At 51.6% G+C, this 15,058-nt stretch overlaps 1 protein-coding gene across 2 annotated transcripts in view; it reads right to left on the bottom strand.

Moving 5' to 3' along the window:
- ALDH4A1 (aldehyde dehydrogenase 4 family member A1) overlaps window positions 1-13,727 on the bottom strand; it is a 32,396-nt gene extending 18,669 nt beyond the window's left edge. For both annotated transcript variants that reach the window (XM_032300604.1, XM_032300603.1), the window contains exons 1-2: window positions 13,385-13,727; window positions 676-769 (exon numbers count right to left, since the gene is read on the bottom strand). In XM_032300604.1, coding sequence (XP_032156495.1) covers window positions 676-769; window positions 13,385-13,446 — 156 coding nt within the window. In that variant the 5' untranslated portion in view covers window positions 13,447-13,727. The remainder of the gene's footprint in view (window positions 1-675; window positions 770-13,384) is intronic.
- Window positions 13,728-15,058: the final 1,331 nt, after the last annotated feature.

Here is a 15,058-nt window from a genome sequence, read left to right on the forward strand (position 1 = left end):
TGCTCCAGCCACTGTCACCCTGCAGGAAAGTGAAGTCTACCCGTTACACAGATATTTTAAAAACTGCATCTGAAACTTATGTGAAATCTCATGATCTTTAAAATTCTGGCAATTAGGCTGGGCAGGGTGGCTCACGCCTGTAATATCAGCACTTTGGGAGGCTGAGTCAGGTGGATCACCTGCGGTCGGGAGTTCGAGATATGGCGAAATCCCGTTTCTACTAAAAAAGTACAAAAATTAGTCAGGCATGGTGGTGGGTGCCTGTAATTCCAGCTGCACAGGAGGCTAAGGCAACAGAACAGCTTGAACCCAGTAGGCAGAGGTTGTAGTGAGCTGAGATGACACCACTGCATTCCAGCCTGGGTGACAAGAGCAAGACTCTGTCTCAAAAAAAAAAAAAAAAATGCTGGCAATTAACTGGAAAACATCTTTAAGTAGAAAACATATGACATGTGACCTGGTCTGAGAAGCCCCAAAGTAGCTCCAGGCTGCCACCCTGCTCCTCCCAGCTGTCTCCACACTCCAGACCCACAGCCCTCCCAGGCTTCCCCTCAAGGCTGGGAGCAAGGGTAGAAGTGGGTGCTGGCTACAGGCGTGGAGAGCTATCTCAAGGCTGCTGGGGTGGCCTCTGCTCCACGCCCTGCACCTCTCGGGTGCCCCCCACCCTCCCGTTACCTTTTGCAGTGCATCTCGCTCAGGGCTGCCCTTCGTGAAGGCTAAGATGGGCTCGTTGGCCACTTTCAGGGAAGAGATGTGCTTCCGCCGCAGCCTGGGACACAAGGGCAGGGGACAGAGGCAGAGAGGTCAGCAGCAGCCCCACCACCAGACCCCAGCCCCTCTGCCTCCAACAGCGGGTCCCAGTTGGGCGCCCAGAGCCTGGAATCTAATGCAACTAGAAAGTGGGGGTCTAAAACCCACCTTGGGCTGGGCGTGGTTGCTCACGCGTATAATCCCAGCACTTTGGGAGGCCAAAGCTGGCAAATCACTTGAGGTCAGGAGTTCGAGACCAGCCTGGCCAACAGGGTAAAATCTCCTCTCTATTAAAAATATTTCAAACATTAGCTAGGTATGGTAGCATGTGCCTGTTGTCCCAGCTACTCAGGAGGTTGAGGCAGGAGAATCGCTTGAACGCAGGAGGCGGAGGTTGCAGTGAACCGAGATTGTGCCACTGCACTCCAGCCAGGGTGACAGAGCGAAAAACTCCATCTCAAAACAACACAATAAAAACCCACCTTGGGGTCCACAACCCAAGGTTCAAGTCCCAGTCCCGCGATTTGTGTCCTTGGGCCTGTGACTTGCCTCCTCTGAGCATGTTTCTACATCTACCGAGTAAGAAAAATCACACCGAACTCACGTGATTGAAGTTTAAACACACAGATGCAAAAACATGTTTAAGTATTATGCACATGCAGAGCGTTACTCTCCCTTTCTTCCCCCACAAGACAGCCTTTATCCCAAACAGACCCAAGTTCCTTCTCTCTCTAAGCTGAAAAGGCAGCACATTCCAGAGCACCATCTCCTCAGAATGCAAACCAGCTGAGATCCCCTTGGCACAAAGGGCTGAGAGCTCCGGGTGGGCAGGAATGTCCAAGATGTGGACCAAGAACTTGGAGGGCTGCCCTGAGCTCAGCTCACAGCACCAGGACTGGCCCTGGGGGCGAGGGGCCTGATTCCAGCACACTGAGTCTCCAGAACTCCTTGCTCAAATCCTCTAACCTCATTGACTAGTGATCCCCACCCCCTACCACATCTGAGGGTCACAAGTTTGGAGGTCAGGTGGCTCAAAGCCAGGACACTGGGGTCAGTCATTCCAGAGCTGGAGCCTCAGCTCTGCCACCTCCCAGCTGTGCGACTTCCTCTTCAGGCCCGTTTCCCCCTCTATAAATGAGAATAATATGATAACAGAGCATTATGCCCCACAGGGCACTTGAAATTGACAAACTTCCCATCTACCATGGCATAGGATGGGCCTCACCAGCCACGTCTCTAGAGAAATAAGATCATGTAGGTTCTAAAAGGAAAATGACTAGTTCAAGATCAAGAGTAGGAGAAACCTGCGCTTGAGTCCAGAAGGCTCAGACAGCATCTCTTTCTGGTGTCAATGGCCCCAGACAACCGGGAACAGCTGGAGGTACACAGGTGGGGTTCACTGGTCAGCGCAGTGGGGGAAAACACACAGCATGAGGAACCACAGGACATCTCGGTAGGATGCTGTTAGGAAACCTGATAGGATGTGAGCTTTGGCGGGGTGACTTGGGGAGGGTTTAGGGAAGCCAGGGTTCGCTCTGGATTGGCTGCTTTCAGAAAGTGGGGGTGAGGCTGACTGGGAAAAAAGTAACATTGAGCAAGATGCCTGGTGTTTGTGGGCAGCACAGAGACCTTGTTTTTGTCCACGCTTAGACAAAAATCATGAAGAAGAGGCTGGGCACGGTGGCTCACGCCTGTAATCCCAGAACTGGGTAGTCAAGGCAGTCAGATCACTTGAGGTCAGGAGTTCGAGACCAGCTGGGCCAATATGGTGAAACGCTGTCTCTACTAAAAATACAAACAATAGCTGGGTGTGGTGGCGCACTCCTATACTCCCGGCTACTTAGGAGGCTGAGACAGGAGAATTGCTTGAACCCAGGAGAAGGAGATTGCAGTGAGCTGAGACCATGCCACTGCACTCCAGCCTAGATGACAGAGTGTGACTCCATCTCAAAGAAAAAAAAATTCAGGAAGAGGGTTTGTTGTGTCTCATCTGATCATGGTCTCAGAGGAGCGTGGCCTGAGGCTGGCATTCTGAGGTTGCTTTATGCCCTATGGGAGGCAGAGCAGAGTCTGGGGCTGAAAGACACGGCCTGGGAGGACTGGAGGATATAAAACTGAAGTGGTGTGAGCAGGTCCTTTGTTCATTCAACAAGGTTGACTGAGGACCTGCCAGGTCTCTGGTGCCGTCTCAGACCCTGGAGATGAAGAGTGACAGAAAGAGCGAGGCCTCTGGCTGCAGGGAGGTGACCTTCAGTGAGGGCCCTGGTCAGGAAATAAGCGAGGTAACTGCAGATGGCGAGCATGGCAATGGGTAAAGAAGAGGGAGCAGGGGGCTGCTTCAGCCAGGGTGGCCAGAGAAGGCCTCTCTCAGGAGGTGACCCTGACACAGACCCAAAGGAGGCTTGAGAGGAGCTGGGAAGAGCATCCCAGCTAGAATGAGGCAGAAGGAGGGGACGAGGGGCCTGCATGGTTGAGGCAGTGGGAGAGGCAGGGGCAGGGGCTCGGCCATCAATATCCTGGCAGGAAAAGTGAGCACATAGGCCCTTCTCTCCCCTCCCCACCGACCTCCGCCCTGCACCCCCACGCCCACTCCACCTCCCACCAGCTGTGTGACCTCGTGCAAGTCACTTGTCATGAAGCCAGTTTCCCTCTGTAAAATGCTGACCCCCTCCTCATGTTTACTATGGAGATTTGATAACGACAAATAAATTAAAATCTTCACTGCCCTCTTGCACCTACTGTCACGGGGAGAATGGAGAGGCAGCCACGAGTCTCCACAGTCCTTCAGGAAGGGGCAAGGCAGTGTCAATCCCCTGGGACCATCTGGAAGCTTCTGATAGGGACCCCAGCTGGGATCCTGACCATGCATTCCAGCCACACTTCGGGGCCTCAGCAGCACCACACCCACCAAAGCTGGTGAGCCAGATATCACCATCACCATCAACACTTTCAGCCGAGAAGCTCGACTCTAAATAACTAATGAGTCTGTTCCAGCCCTGCCTGGGAGTCCGGGTCCTGTGGACAGAAAAAGCACAGACCTCAGAAGCAGACAAATCTGAAAACAAAGCTCACACCTGGCCCATGACCTCAGTGCACTCTTAGGAGTCTCTGTTTCCCCACCTGGAAAATGAGGATGGTACTATTGAAAAGAGAAGAATAGCTCAGAGCAGTGTGAGCGATGTGAAGTACGCAAAACATTTCAGGGCCAGGGAGGCAGGAATACTGGACCTGAGTCATGCCCTTTGCATGCAGGCCCGGTGGCAATTATTTCAAGGCATTTTGTTTCTGACTAGCTGCCTCATCCATTATCTTCATGATCCTGGAAAGTGTCACACAAAGAACAATGCAGGGCCATTCAGTAGCTTACGTGTTTTTTTTGAATCAGAGTCTCGCTCTGTCGCCCAGGCTGGAGTGCAGCGGTACAATCTCAGCTCACGGAAACCTCCGCCTCCCGGGTTCAAGTGATTCTCCTGCCTCAGCCTCTGGAGTAGCTGGGATTACAGGCATCCACCACCACGCCCAGCTCATTTTTGTATTTTTAGTAGAGATGGGGTTCGAACTCCAGACCTCGAGTGATCTACCTGCCTCAGCCTCCCAAAGTGCTGGGATTACAGGCATAAGCCACTGCGCCCAGCCAGTGGCTTAATTTAATATAAATTTTTGGTAAAAGACTTAGAAACTGCCTCTTTCCCCCTGCACCCAAGCCCAGTCACTGCAGCTAATCAAAGTGTATATTCAGGGTAACTTGCATCCATGCTCCCTGGTGGCCATCCTCAAGTTCTGAGCTCGAATAAACTCTATACTTAATCCTACTTTCTGAATCTCACTATTTAAGGTTGACATGGCGCACCTTGCAGGGTCATCAGGAGGATTAAACCTGTTGGCCTTTCCTCACCCCTCCTGCTCTCGCTTTCTGAAGAAACTTGTAAAGGTCTCAGAATGCTATTTCACTAGATCAGGCTTTCAAAGACAAATGGGGTCCAGATGCCCCCAAGAATCACAGAATCACAGCCTCAGGGGCTGGCCCAGGTACTCAGCAACTAGAGGAATACACAGCATCATAGTCCATCCCCAGATTAAAATGTAGTAGGCCGGATGTGGTGGTTCACACCTGTAATCCCAGCACTTTGGGAGGGCAAAGTGGGCAGATTGCTTGAGGTCAGGAGTTCGAAACCAGCCTGGCCAACATGGTGAAACCCTCTCTCTACTAAAAATACAAAAAAATTAGCTGGACTTGGTGGCATGCATCTGTACTCCCAGCTACTCAGGAGGCTGAGGCAGGAGAATCGCCTGAACCTGGGAGGTGGAGGTTGCAGTGAGCCCAGATCACGCCATTGCACTCCAGCCTTAGCAACAGAGCAAGACTCCGTCTCAAAAAAAAAAAAAAAAATGTAGTAGTGTCCAGTTCTCCTTTCTCTGTCCCCTCCCAGGAAACATCAGAGACAGAGATCCTGCAGGCCTCCCTCCCGCTTCCAAGGGGCAGATGCCCAGATGCCCACTGTGACCTCAGAATCACATGCCCCCATGGCTTTCTCTGTGCCTGGAAGTCTCCAAGCACTGGCCCAGCTGTCCGTCCAACAGTCTGAGTGTGGCATGGAGAACAGAAAATAGTTCAAAGTTCAGCCAGAGTCAAGTGCAGCTAAAAATAGCCTAGGGACTCCCATCAATGTTTCCTTTTTTCTTTCTTTCTTTTTTTTTTCTTTGTTCATGGATCATTTTGGACTAACAGGAGTCACTTCCACTGGCTGCTCAGGTGAAGACAGAGATGAATCATTCACAGAACTTAGGGCTTCTATGAGGATCTATGAGGACATTCTTGGCAGGATGGCACTCCTCATCCATTCATGCATTCATGCAGTCAGTACACATTTATCCCACATGGCAAGGATGCAGAGAGAAATCAGATCAGGTCAATAATAGCTCACTCATTTATTTAGCACACGTGTTCCAAGCACCCATGAAGTGCCTGGCTCTGGGAGGCAGATATGAATCCAACCCAACCTTCAGAGTAGCCCTCAGTCTTCCCACTTAGGGAACATGGCACAGAGCAGAGTCTAAATCTGACTCAGGTTTCCCTGGCAATCTGCAGTGCCCTTTCTGCTCGTGGCCTGGGCCTGAGACCTCAAGTTGGGCCCCCTTACCCTCTACAAATGGGATCTGATCCATGAGGCCATGCACTGTTTCATTTCCCGCACCAGGAGAAGTCAGGGCTGCAAGTACTGGGATCTGATCTACAAAGGCCATGCACCGTTTCACCTCCTGCACCAGGAGCTGTGGGCCAGCCAATGCAGCTTCAGAAATCTACAGAGGGAAAAACGGAAAAGACACAGAGGGCCCGGCCTCCACCCGGTCCAAGACAGCTGGTCCAAGGCCCTAGTCACTTTCACCTGGACTCACGCCATACCAGTCCCACTCCAACCTCCAAGTCACTCAAGTCCACAATGGCAACCAAAGTTAGCATGCTGAAAATCTGATGATCATCAGGGAGATGGCACAGTGGGAAGCTCAGTGAGACACCACTCAGTGGTTTCTCATTCCGTCTAAAATAAAGACATCAGAATCCTTACCAGGCCTCCAAATGCCTTCCCGTCACCCTGCCCCATTTGCTGCAATCCAACCATCCCAGTCTTTTCTGGGGTCCCCTCTGCTTGAGATGCCCTCCACTGGTCCAACCGCACACAGCCAGCATGCGGCTCCTATCGGATCCTCTCGTAGCTCTAGACTTCTCTGGAAGCACTAGTGACAACCCTATTACAGATTTCTGACTGACCATCTGTGCACCCACTGGGCCACAGGCTCTACACACCAGCCCATATCTGTTCCATTCACCAGCGGGCACCCCAAGCCTAACACACTGACCAGCCGCAGGAAGCACCCAAGGCACACGATCCGTGCTTGAGTGGCATCAGAGCTGACGCCGGGCCCCCAGGACTGGACTCCAAAGCCAGTGCCCTTGTGCTAACACCTGGGCTGGACACAGACCCCCTGGGTTCCCCAGTGGCTAGGATGAGGGGTGGCCAAGGCCAAGGAGAGGAGATAAAGAAAGGAAATTCTCTTTGCTTCATTCAGCCTCCTGGCTTTTCCAGCTGTTATCTGGGGGCCGATAAGGCTAATTCTCCCTATCACTGAGATAAAGGCAGCACCAGGTGAGCAGAGAATGTGCAGGGCAAGGGTGGGGCCAAGAGGGAAAGAAAGGCCCCGCCGGGTGCTAGGCACGGTGGCACATGCCTGTAATCCCAGCACTTTGGGAGGCCGGGACGAGTGGATCACGAGGTCAAGATATCGAGACCAGCCTGGCCAATGTGGTGAAACACAGTCTCTACTAAAAATATAAGAAATAGCTGGGTGTGGTGGTGCATAGCTGTAATGCCAGATACTTGGAAGGCTGAGGCAGAAGAATTGCTTGAACCCAGGAAGCAGAGGTTGGAGTGAGCCAAGATCATGCCACTGTACTGCAGCCTGGGCAACTGAGTGAGACTCTGTCTCAGAAAACCAGAAGGGCCCGAGGCCCGGGATGAGCTGCTTCAGCCACTGCCCAGCAAACGTCAGGGAACATTTGTTAAGCACTTGCCACCACGTGCAAGCAGTAACCTGTGGGACAGGACCATCTTACAAAATCCACCACACAAACTATGAGGGAGGCACAACAGGTTGAGTGTCCCTGATCCAAAAACCCAAATCTGAAATCCTCCAAAATCTGAAATGTTTTGAGTACCAACGTGACTCTGAAAGGAAATGCTCACTGGAGCATTTTGGACTTGAGAACTTGGGAGTAGGGATGCTCACCTGGTTCAGCAAATTTTCCAAAATCCAAAGAAGTCCAATAATCAAAACGCTTCCAGCAGGCTGCAGTGGCTCACACCTGTAATCCCAACACTTTGGGAGGCCGAAGAGGGCAGATCACTTGAGGTCAGGAGTTCAAGACCAGCCTGGCCAACATGGTAAAGCCCCATCTCTATTAAAAATACAAAAATTAGGTGGACGTGGTGGCGTGTGCCTGCAGTCCCGGCTACTTGGGAGGCAGAGGTGGGAGGACGGCTTGAGGCCAGGAGGTGAAGGTTGCATTGAGCTGAGATCTCGCCACCGCACTCCAACCTGGACAATGGAGCAAGACTGTCTCAAAAAAATAAACCTAAAGATGAAACACTCTGTTCTCAAGCATTTCAGATGAGAGATACTTGACCACAGAATGATCTGTTTATGGATGAGGTTCAGAGTTACTCGCTCCTGGCTCAGGGTCATGGCTCTTGAGTGACACAGCAGGATTTGAACCTAGGTCTTCCTTACTCAAGAGACTTACAATATGGCTGAAGCCCGTGGAACATCTCAGAGGCCCATGGTCAGGTGGGGCTGATGGGACACGTTAATCCTCCTCACCACACAGCTAGAATTCCTTTCCCACCTGAGCAAAGAGGCCGCCCCAAAATGGGCAGTGACTTGCCCAAGGTCACTGAGCTGTCCACTGGCAATGCAGCTCAGCTCAGGGACTCTTTACTCCATGCCAGGCCTCTGCCAGGATAGGAAAGGTGTAGGAATAAGGAAGCTGCAAGAAAGGGAGAAGTCTCTTCCATCCCCTGAGGAGAGCAGGGTCAAAACCCTAACAGAAGGTCGGGCGCAGTGGCTCACGCCTGGAATCCCAGCACTTTGGGAGGCCAAGGTGGGAGGATCACTTCAGCCTAGGAGGTTGAGACCAGCCTGGCTAGCATGATGAAACCCCTTCTCTACAAAAAAAATACAAAAATTAGCTGGGCATGGTGATGTGCGCCTGTAGTTCCAGCTACTTGGGAGGCTGAGGTGGGGATGACTGAGCCCAGGAGGTTGAGGCTGCAGTGAGCTGAGACTGTGACACTATACTCCAGCCTGGGCAACACAGTGCGACCCTGTCTCAAAAAAAAAAAACAAAAAACAATAACAGAAGGGGTTTTGCACCTGGGGTACTTAATTGGAATAAAGGGAAGAGACTGAGGACCATACCTCCCCCCCTGCGACCATCCTTCACTGCTGGGGACCCTGCTGCCATGATATTCCTGATGGAGGAGGATCACTCCGGGAAGCCCACTGGTGGGAGAAGGGGATCACCTAACAGCAGCAGCATTTACTGAGTATTCCCAGTGCTAGGCACTCCAAAGTGCTTCTCACCTATGAGATCATTTAACCCCGCAGGACAATCCTATGTGGTGACTACCACTATCATCTTTATTTTCCGTATGAGAACATAAGGGAGCACAGAGAGGGTGAGTAACCTGCCCGGAGCCACAAAGCTGCCAAGAATCGGAGCCAGGATCCAAGCCATGCTGTGCTCTGGGCTATCTCAACAGCAACTGTTCAACACCTACTGTGTGCCAGGCCAGAGGCGGGGCACAGGAGGCAGACTGCTCCCAGGAGGGCCACTGCCAAGCACTGCCTCAATGGTACTTTCACTACTTTAGATAGTCATAGGTTTTCATTATTCTTCCACTCAAATTCTCACAGAGCTCACCTTCGGTACCAGGCACCCAGGAAGCCACTGGTCGCATCACCACTAATCCTTGCAGCCACCTGCTAAGTGGCTGTTAATACAATCATCCCCATTTTGCAGATGAGGATATTGAAGCTACCTTGCCGAGGCCTCAAAGCGCTCGATGGGTTCACCGCGGTGGCCAGCAGGACGCTCCAGGCCAAAGTCACTGCCTTGGCCACTGGTTGGAGGAATGAGGAATTCAAGAGCTGAGAATGTCTAGGGAATGGTGGGAAGTGCCAGCACCCCCCCACCCAGGGCAAGCTATGCCCATCCAAGGGCCAGGCAGACTTCGATGTTTTGAAAACTAAACCATCAGGCAGACTAAAAAGAGTCTGGAATCACACAGGATCGCTGCGGGGGACAGGGTGGTAGCCAATTCCAGCCCACAAGCCCCCTGAGGTCAGATGGGCTGAGCAGGAGTCACACCTGGGTTTGGCGTGAGGTGGAGTAAGGAACAGAAAGGAACACTTCTTATTTTTTTTTTTTTTTTTTTTTTTTGGAGACGGAGTTTCGCTCTTGTTACCCAGGCTGGAGTGCAATGGCGCGATCTCGGCTCACCGCAACCTCTGCCTCCTGGGTTCAGGCAATTCTCCTGCCTCAGCCTCCTGAGTAGCTGGGATTACAGGCACGCGCCACCATGCCCAGCTAATTTTTTGTAGTTTTAGTAGAGACGGGGTTTCACCATGTTGACCAGGATGGTCTCGATCTCTTGACCTCGTGATCCACCCGCCTCGGCCTCCCAAAGTGCTGGGATTACAGGCTTGAGCCACCGCGCCCGGCAGGAACACTTCTTATAAGCCAACGACACGCCTGGGCTGGCTTGGTTATTTGTTAAATTTCTATATAAATCTGCATCCTATGTGTTTCCAAAGAAAACTAGGAACACGGATGGTAAAGTTAATTGAGAAAAGAACAGGAAGCCGGGTTAAAAGAGAAAAGAGGCAGTCCCACGGGAGGCCTGGAGTTCACCAGCTCAAGGCCTTGGACAAGCTTGCCTTAATTCCCATGGGCCTCAGTTGTTTAATCTATGAAATGGGGTGGCAACCCCTACATCATGGGTTGCTGAGAAGCTGAGTAACATAATCCACATGAAAGCTAAATGGCAGTCATTGTCACCAACCACCATCCCTGGGCCCACCTATAAAGGCCACATGTTTGCGGTGACTGTCCTGAGGCTGGCTGTGATAAATATCGGTTGACAAGGAAGAGCTCACATGGCAAATTCATTCATTCCCTAAACGTTTTGCCAAGGGCTTACCACGTGCCAGACACAGTTCCAGGGCCTGGGAAAATACTGTAAGGCAGACAAGTGCAGAAACGGAAAAATAAGCTATAATAAATTACTTGTAGATGAGCTTCTTTCTATGGGGTTTTTTTTAAAGCAGATATATTCATGGAAAGTTAAAGGCTATGAATCAAAATGTTAACAGTGGTTACCTCTGTGTGGCACAGTTCCAGGTGATGGTTATATTTTTTGCTTTATCTGTACTTTTCACAATTGACATGTATTAAATAAAAAGAAAATACATATAAAGGGTATTTTTTAAAACTGGCTGAGATTCCTGACACTCAAGGCAAAAAAGGAAACACTAAGAAACATCTCCCACAGGCTGAGTGCGGTGGCTCATGCCTGTAATCCAGCACTTTGGGAGGCCGAGGCGGGCGGATCACCTGAGGTTGGGAGTTCGAGACCAGCCTGACCAACATGGAGAAACCCCCTCTCTACTAAAAATACAAAATTAGCCAGGTGTGGTGGCACATGCCTGTAATCCCAGCTACTCAGGAGGCTGAAGCAGGAAAATTGCCTGAACCTGGGAGGTGGAGGTTGCAGTGAGCCGAGATCACATCATTGCACTCCAGCCTGGGCAACAAGAGCAGAACTCCATAAATAAAAAAAAAAAAACGACTAATACAAAAAGAAAAACAGAAAGAAAAGAAGAAACATCTCCCATACCCATTCCTCAAAAGCAGCAGTTTTTCTCAGGACTAGAGTTTTACCCGTAGGACACTGAGAGATATCACTGAAAATCTCTGAAACTGTTTCTCCATAAATGCAGACATGGGATGCCACAGGTGAGCCCTAAATGTTAGTTGAGTAAGGAACGAGTGATCAGATACCCAACCTGTTCCCCCAGAGCAGTGGCTCCCAACCAGAGCTACTTTTGTCTAGGTCACACCCAGCAATGTCTACGAACTTGTTTTTACCATCAGGGCCAGGACTTCTTTTAATTGTCAGGGCCGGGGGTGCCCCTGGCAAGCAGTGGTAAAGACCAGGGATGCTGCTAAACGTTCGACAGTGCACAGGACAGACTCCATGGCAACAAAAATGTAGCCCCCAAATGCTCACAGTGGTGAGGTTGAGAAATCCTGTCTAGGGCACTGGGCCAGCTGCTGTATCAGAGGTAACCTGAGCCCAGGGCAGCGGTTGCAAAACGCTCTTTCTCTTTCCCTCTCAATTCAGGAGGCCTCATAATTCAGAGCGTGAATCTGGATTTAGACCAACCGTAATTTCGGTCGTATTTCTCTGCCTTAAATGGCAGATCATTTCCCATGATACTTCTCAGCACAGTGTGGTGCTTGATGGCTTGATAATTATTACTGTTATCATGGACTTTTTAGAACATGGATTGCTTTCTACTAGATATTGGAGGGCTTTTGCATCCATGCATTTCTCCCCTATTAAGCTGAAAACTCCTCAAAGGCCCCATCCACATGTACATTCACTGGGTACGCCTCACCTCCAGGGTGTTTGGCAGAGCACCAGCTCACAGTAGGCACTCAGTAAACACAGGACTCTACAAGCCCACCTTCCTGTGTCTTGGAGTGCAGGGAACACCTGCAAATGAGATCTCACACCAAGTGTGGTAGGTGTGGCCCCAGTCTCAGCCTACAAGAGGAACCCTTCAGTCCCATGTCCTCCTCCTGCACCCTTTCCTATTCCCTTCCCACCCAGACAGGACACACAGCAGTGTTGAAACTCACTTGTGCTCAGGGCACCACCCTGCCATCCCTTGGGGGAAGGGAGAGGGCCACTGATTAACTCAGAAAGGGCACAGCTCATCAAGAGAGACACAGCCACTAACAGCCCCAGGGGTCAAGCAAACAAAACTCACATTGGGGGGGAAGCTGATCCCCAGGTGGGCAGCTCCACCAGACTAGGAGCCCCTCTGGGGCAGGGTCTGTGTCCCCCCTACCTCTCCAAACCTAGCTGAGAGCTGGAGGGGCTCTGGGAATATTTGTCACTGAGTGGGCAAGGGTCCAGGCACCCAGCTCCACAAGGTCAGGTTTGCAAATCTGCGTTTGCAGGGCAGCTCCACCCCTCAACTGCTCCTGGGTTTCTTCATTATTTGGAATAATTCCTGCCTCAAGGGAGTGAGAAGTTTACATAGAGATAATAATAATGATCCTGGTAATAATAACCGGGCGCTGCCTAAGTGCTGGGTGCTGTTCAGTGCACTCCTCATGTATTAGCTGGTGTAATCCTCATGGTAAGACACCTGCCAAGTGCTTGACCAGTATTTAGTTCATTATAAGCACTCCATAAATATGATTATTCCACCTACAAGAAGAAGGGAGTCCCTCTTTTCTGCCCAACACTTAACTTGGAAAAAAAAGCGGGGATGGGGGACGGGACGGAAAAAAGAGAGGTAGAAATCCTGGTAGAAGAAGGAGAGGACTCGGGGAATCTGGGGCAGGGTGGGGACACTGAACGGGAGACGAGGGTGGGGAAATGAGATGTGTGGTGTGCTAAACATAGAGATGCCCCTCGGGGGAAGCCAGCAAACTGCCAAGGCCCAGTATTAGGAGTGAGGTGAGTGATTACGGAGGCTACTTGCCGAGCGTGGGAACCGGCGGGGCCCTCGAGGCACCCTACCCAGTCGCGGGATTCGGGAAAAGGGGTCCCCTCGCTAAAGGAAGGTACTACCTGAGGGAGACAGAGGGAGGAGGCTAAGAGATCTCAGTGGGAGACAGCCTGGGTGGGGAGCGGAGAGGACCCCCTGAGGAACCCGGCGGTGACAGGAGCAGCTTGAGGGTCCGGCAGGGAGAGAATGCGGCGCGGGGGACGCCAGTGCCTCCCAGGTTCCTGGGCCCCACGCGCGCGCTCGGGCCGCCCCAGGCCCGGTGCACACTCACCCGGCCCGGGTCCAGGGGCGGGATAGCAAGGCGCGGCGGAGCGCCGGCGCCGGCAGCAGCATCTCGGGATCGCAGAGGAGTTGGCTGGATCGTCCGCCCGGGCGCAGCTAGAAGGCAAGGCCCCGTCCGGAGCGCACCACCTGCACACCACCTCGATCCGTGGGGGGGAAATGCATCACCCCTACTGTCCTCCGAGCTCGGAGGACAAATTCCCTCTATATTTAGCTTGGGCTAATAAAAAATATATTTATGCGGCATAACGGGGGCATTACACAACACAGGGCAAAGGAACCCCAAAGCGAAGTCCTGAAAGTCATGCGTTTTCCCCTTCTTTCTTTTTGGTATGACCCAAGGGAGAGGGCGTGAACCCCGCCGACCAATCACAGTGACACATCGAAGCTTCTAAACCAATCAGCGGGGCGGTCCTGTTGCAGCCTTCCAAAGTGGGGAAGAGCGGGGCTGAAAGAGCCAATGATATAATCGGAATGGGACAAGTGCTGAAGCGGGGCGGAAGGACTCTCTGCGCCCGGCCCCCGGGTGACGCCCCAGGTGCGGCGAGAGTCCGACTGGCTTCTTTTAGGCTACCAGCGGTGGGTGCGAGGCTGGAAACCTGCCTGCTACCAGACTCCTCGACCCCGCAGGGCCACACCGCGGCCAGCCCCCTGCCCCTTCCCGGAGGCTGCAGCCCCTGGAATGAGCCTGCCTTCCAGCTTCTTGGCCAGGACCCAGCCGCCCTCCACCTACCCGCCAGGCCAGCTTCCTTGCAGATTACGATCAATGCAAGATGAAACCCAGGCTGGCCAACGCTTAGCTTTTCCATTAAAGCCTTTGGCCGTAAAACTAGTTGTTCCTGAGCTTTTACCCCATGTAAAAATTTCAGCTTTCTTTCCAAAATTTGTTTGCTTGGTAAAACACTCGAATGCTATTTAAAACTTGGATTCTGAAGTGTTCTCTGATGACGAAGTCTCAGGGACCCAATCTATTTTACCTAATGTTATGTTTTTCCTTACTCTCTATTCTGTTTATATTTCTTCTAGCAGCATGAACTGGGCACCTGCCTAGGAGTCAGTTCCGATGCTGATTCTGGTTCCTCCGTAGGGCACCGGGCAGGCTACATATCCTTTCCGCGCCTCAGTTTCCTCATCTGTGAAACAGAGGTAATAATACCCAACTCAAAATGCCCCCCCCATGTTAGGCCACTTCTTTTTCTCCAGAATACACCATTTAAGATACTTTGGGAGAATTTAAACACTTAAATGAAGAGTAGGAAAGGGAAACTATATAAGCGCCAAGTATTAGGAATGGCGAAGAGCAAACTGGAGTTGGTGGCGGCTGTCTTCATCTTTGGAGAAGACCCTGGACAGGTGGACTCAGTTCACATGGAGGCAATGTTGCCCTGAACATGCCTATTAACAAGAAAAACTGGAAGGTTGGATAGTGTCAAATCCAGAGCCCGGGAAGGTGGCCTCCTATGGGCACATTGGAAAGCCTGGAGGAATGGGGGCTTTGCGGTTAAAAAGACATCAGTTCCAAACCAGCCCAAGCCAGTTACTCAGCCTATCTCAGGTCCTCTCTTCCCCTTCAGTAAAATGTGTGTCATGAGTCCTGCTTTATCATCTTCCAAAGATTTTATTGTGAGCTACAAATCTAACAGGTGATATGAAATCCCCTATT

The sequence above is a fragment of the Sapajus apella genome, unplaced genomic scaffold (assembly GCF_009761245.1).
Source record: "Sapajus apella isolate SASKATOON/1434 unplaced genomic scaffold, GSC_monkey_1.0 scaffold43, whole genome shotgun sequence".
Lineage (NCBI taxonomy): Eukaryota > Metazoa > Chordata > Mammalia > Primates > Cebidae > Sapajus > Sapajus apella.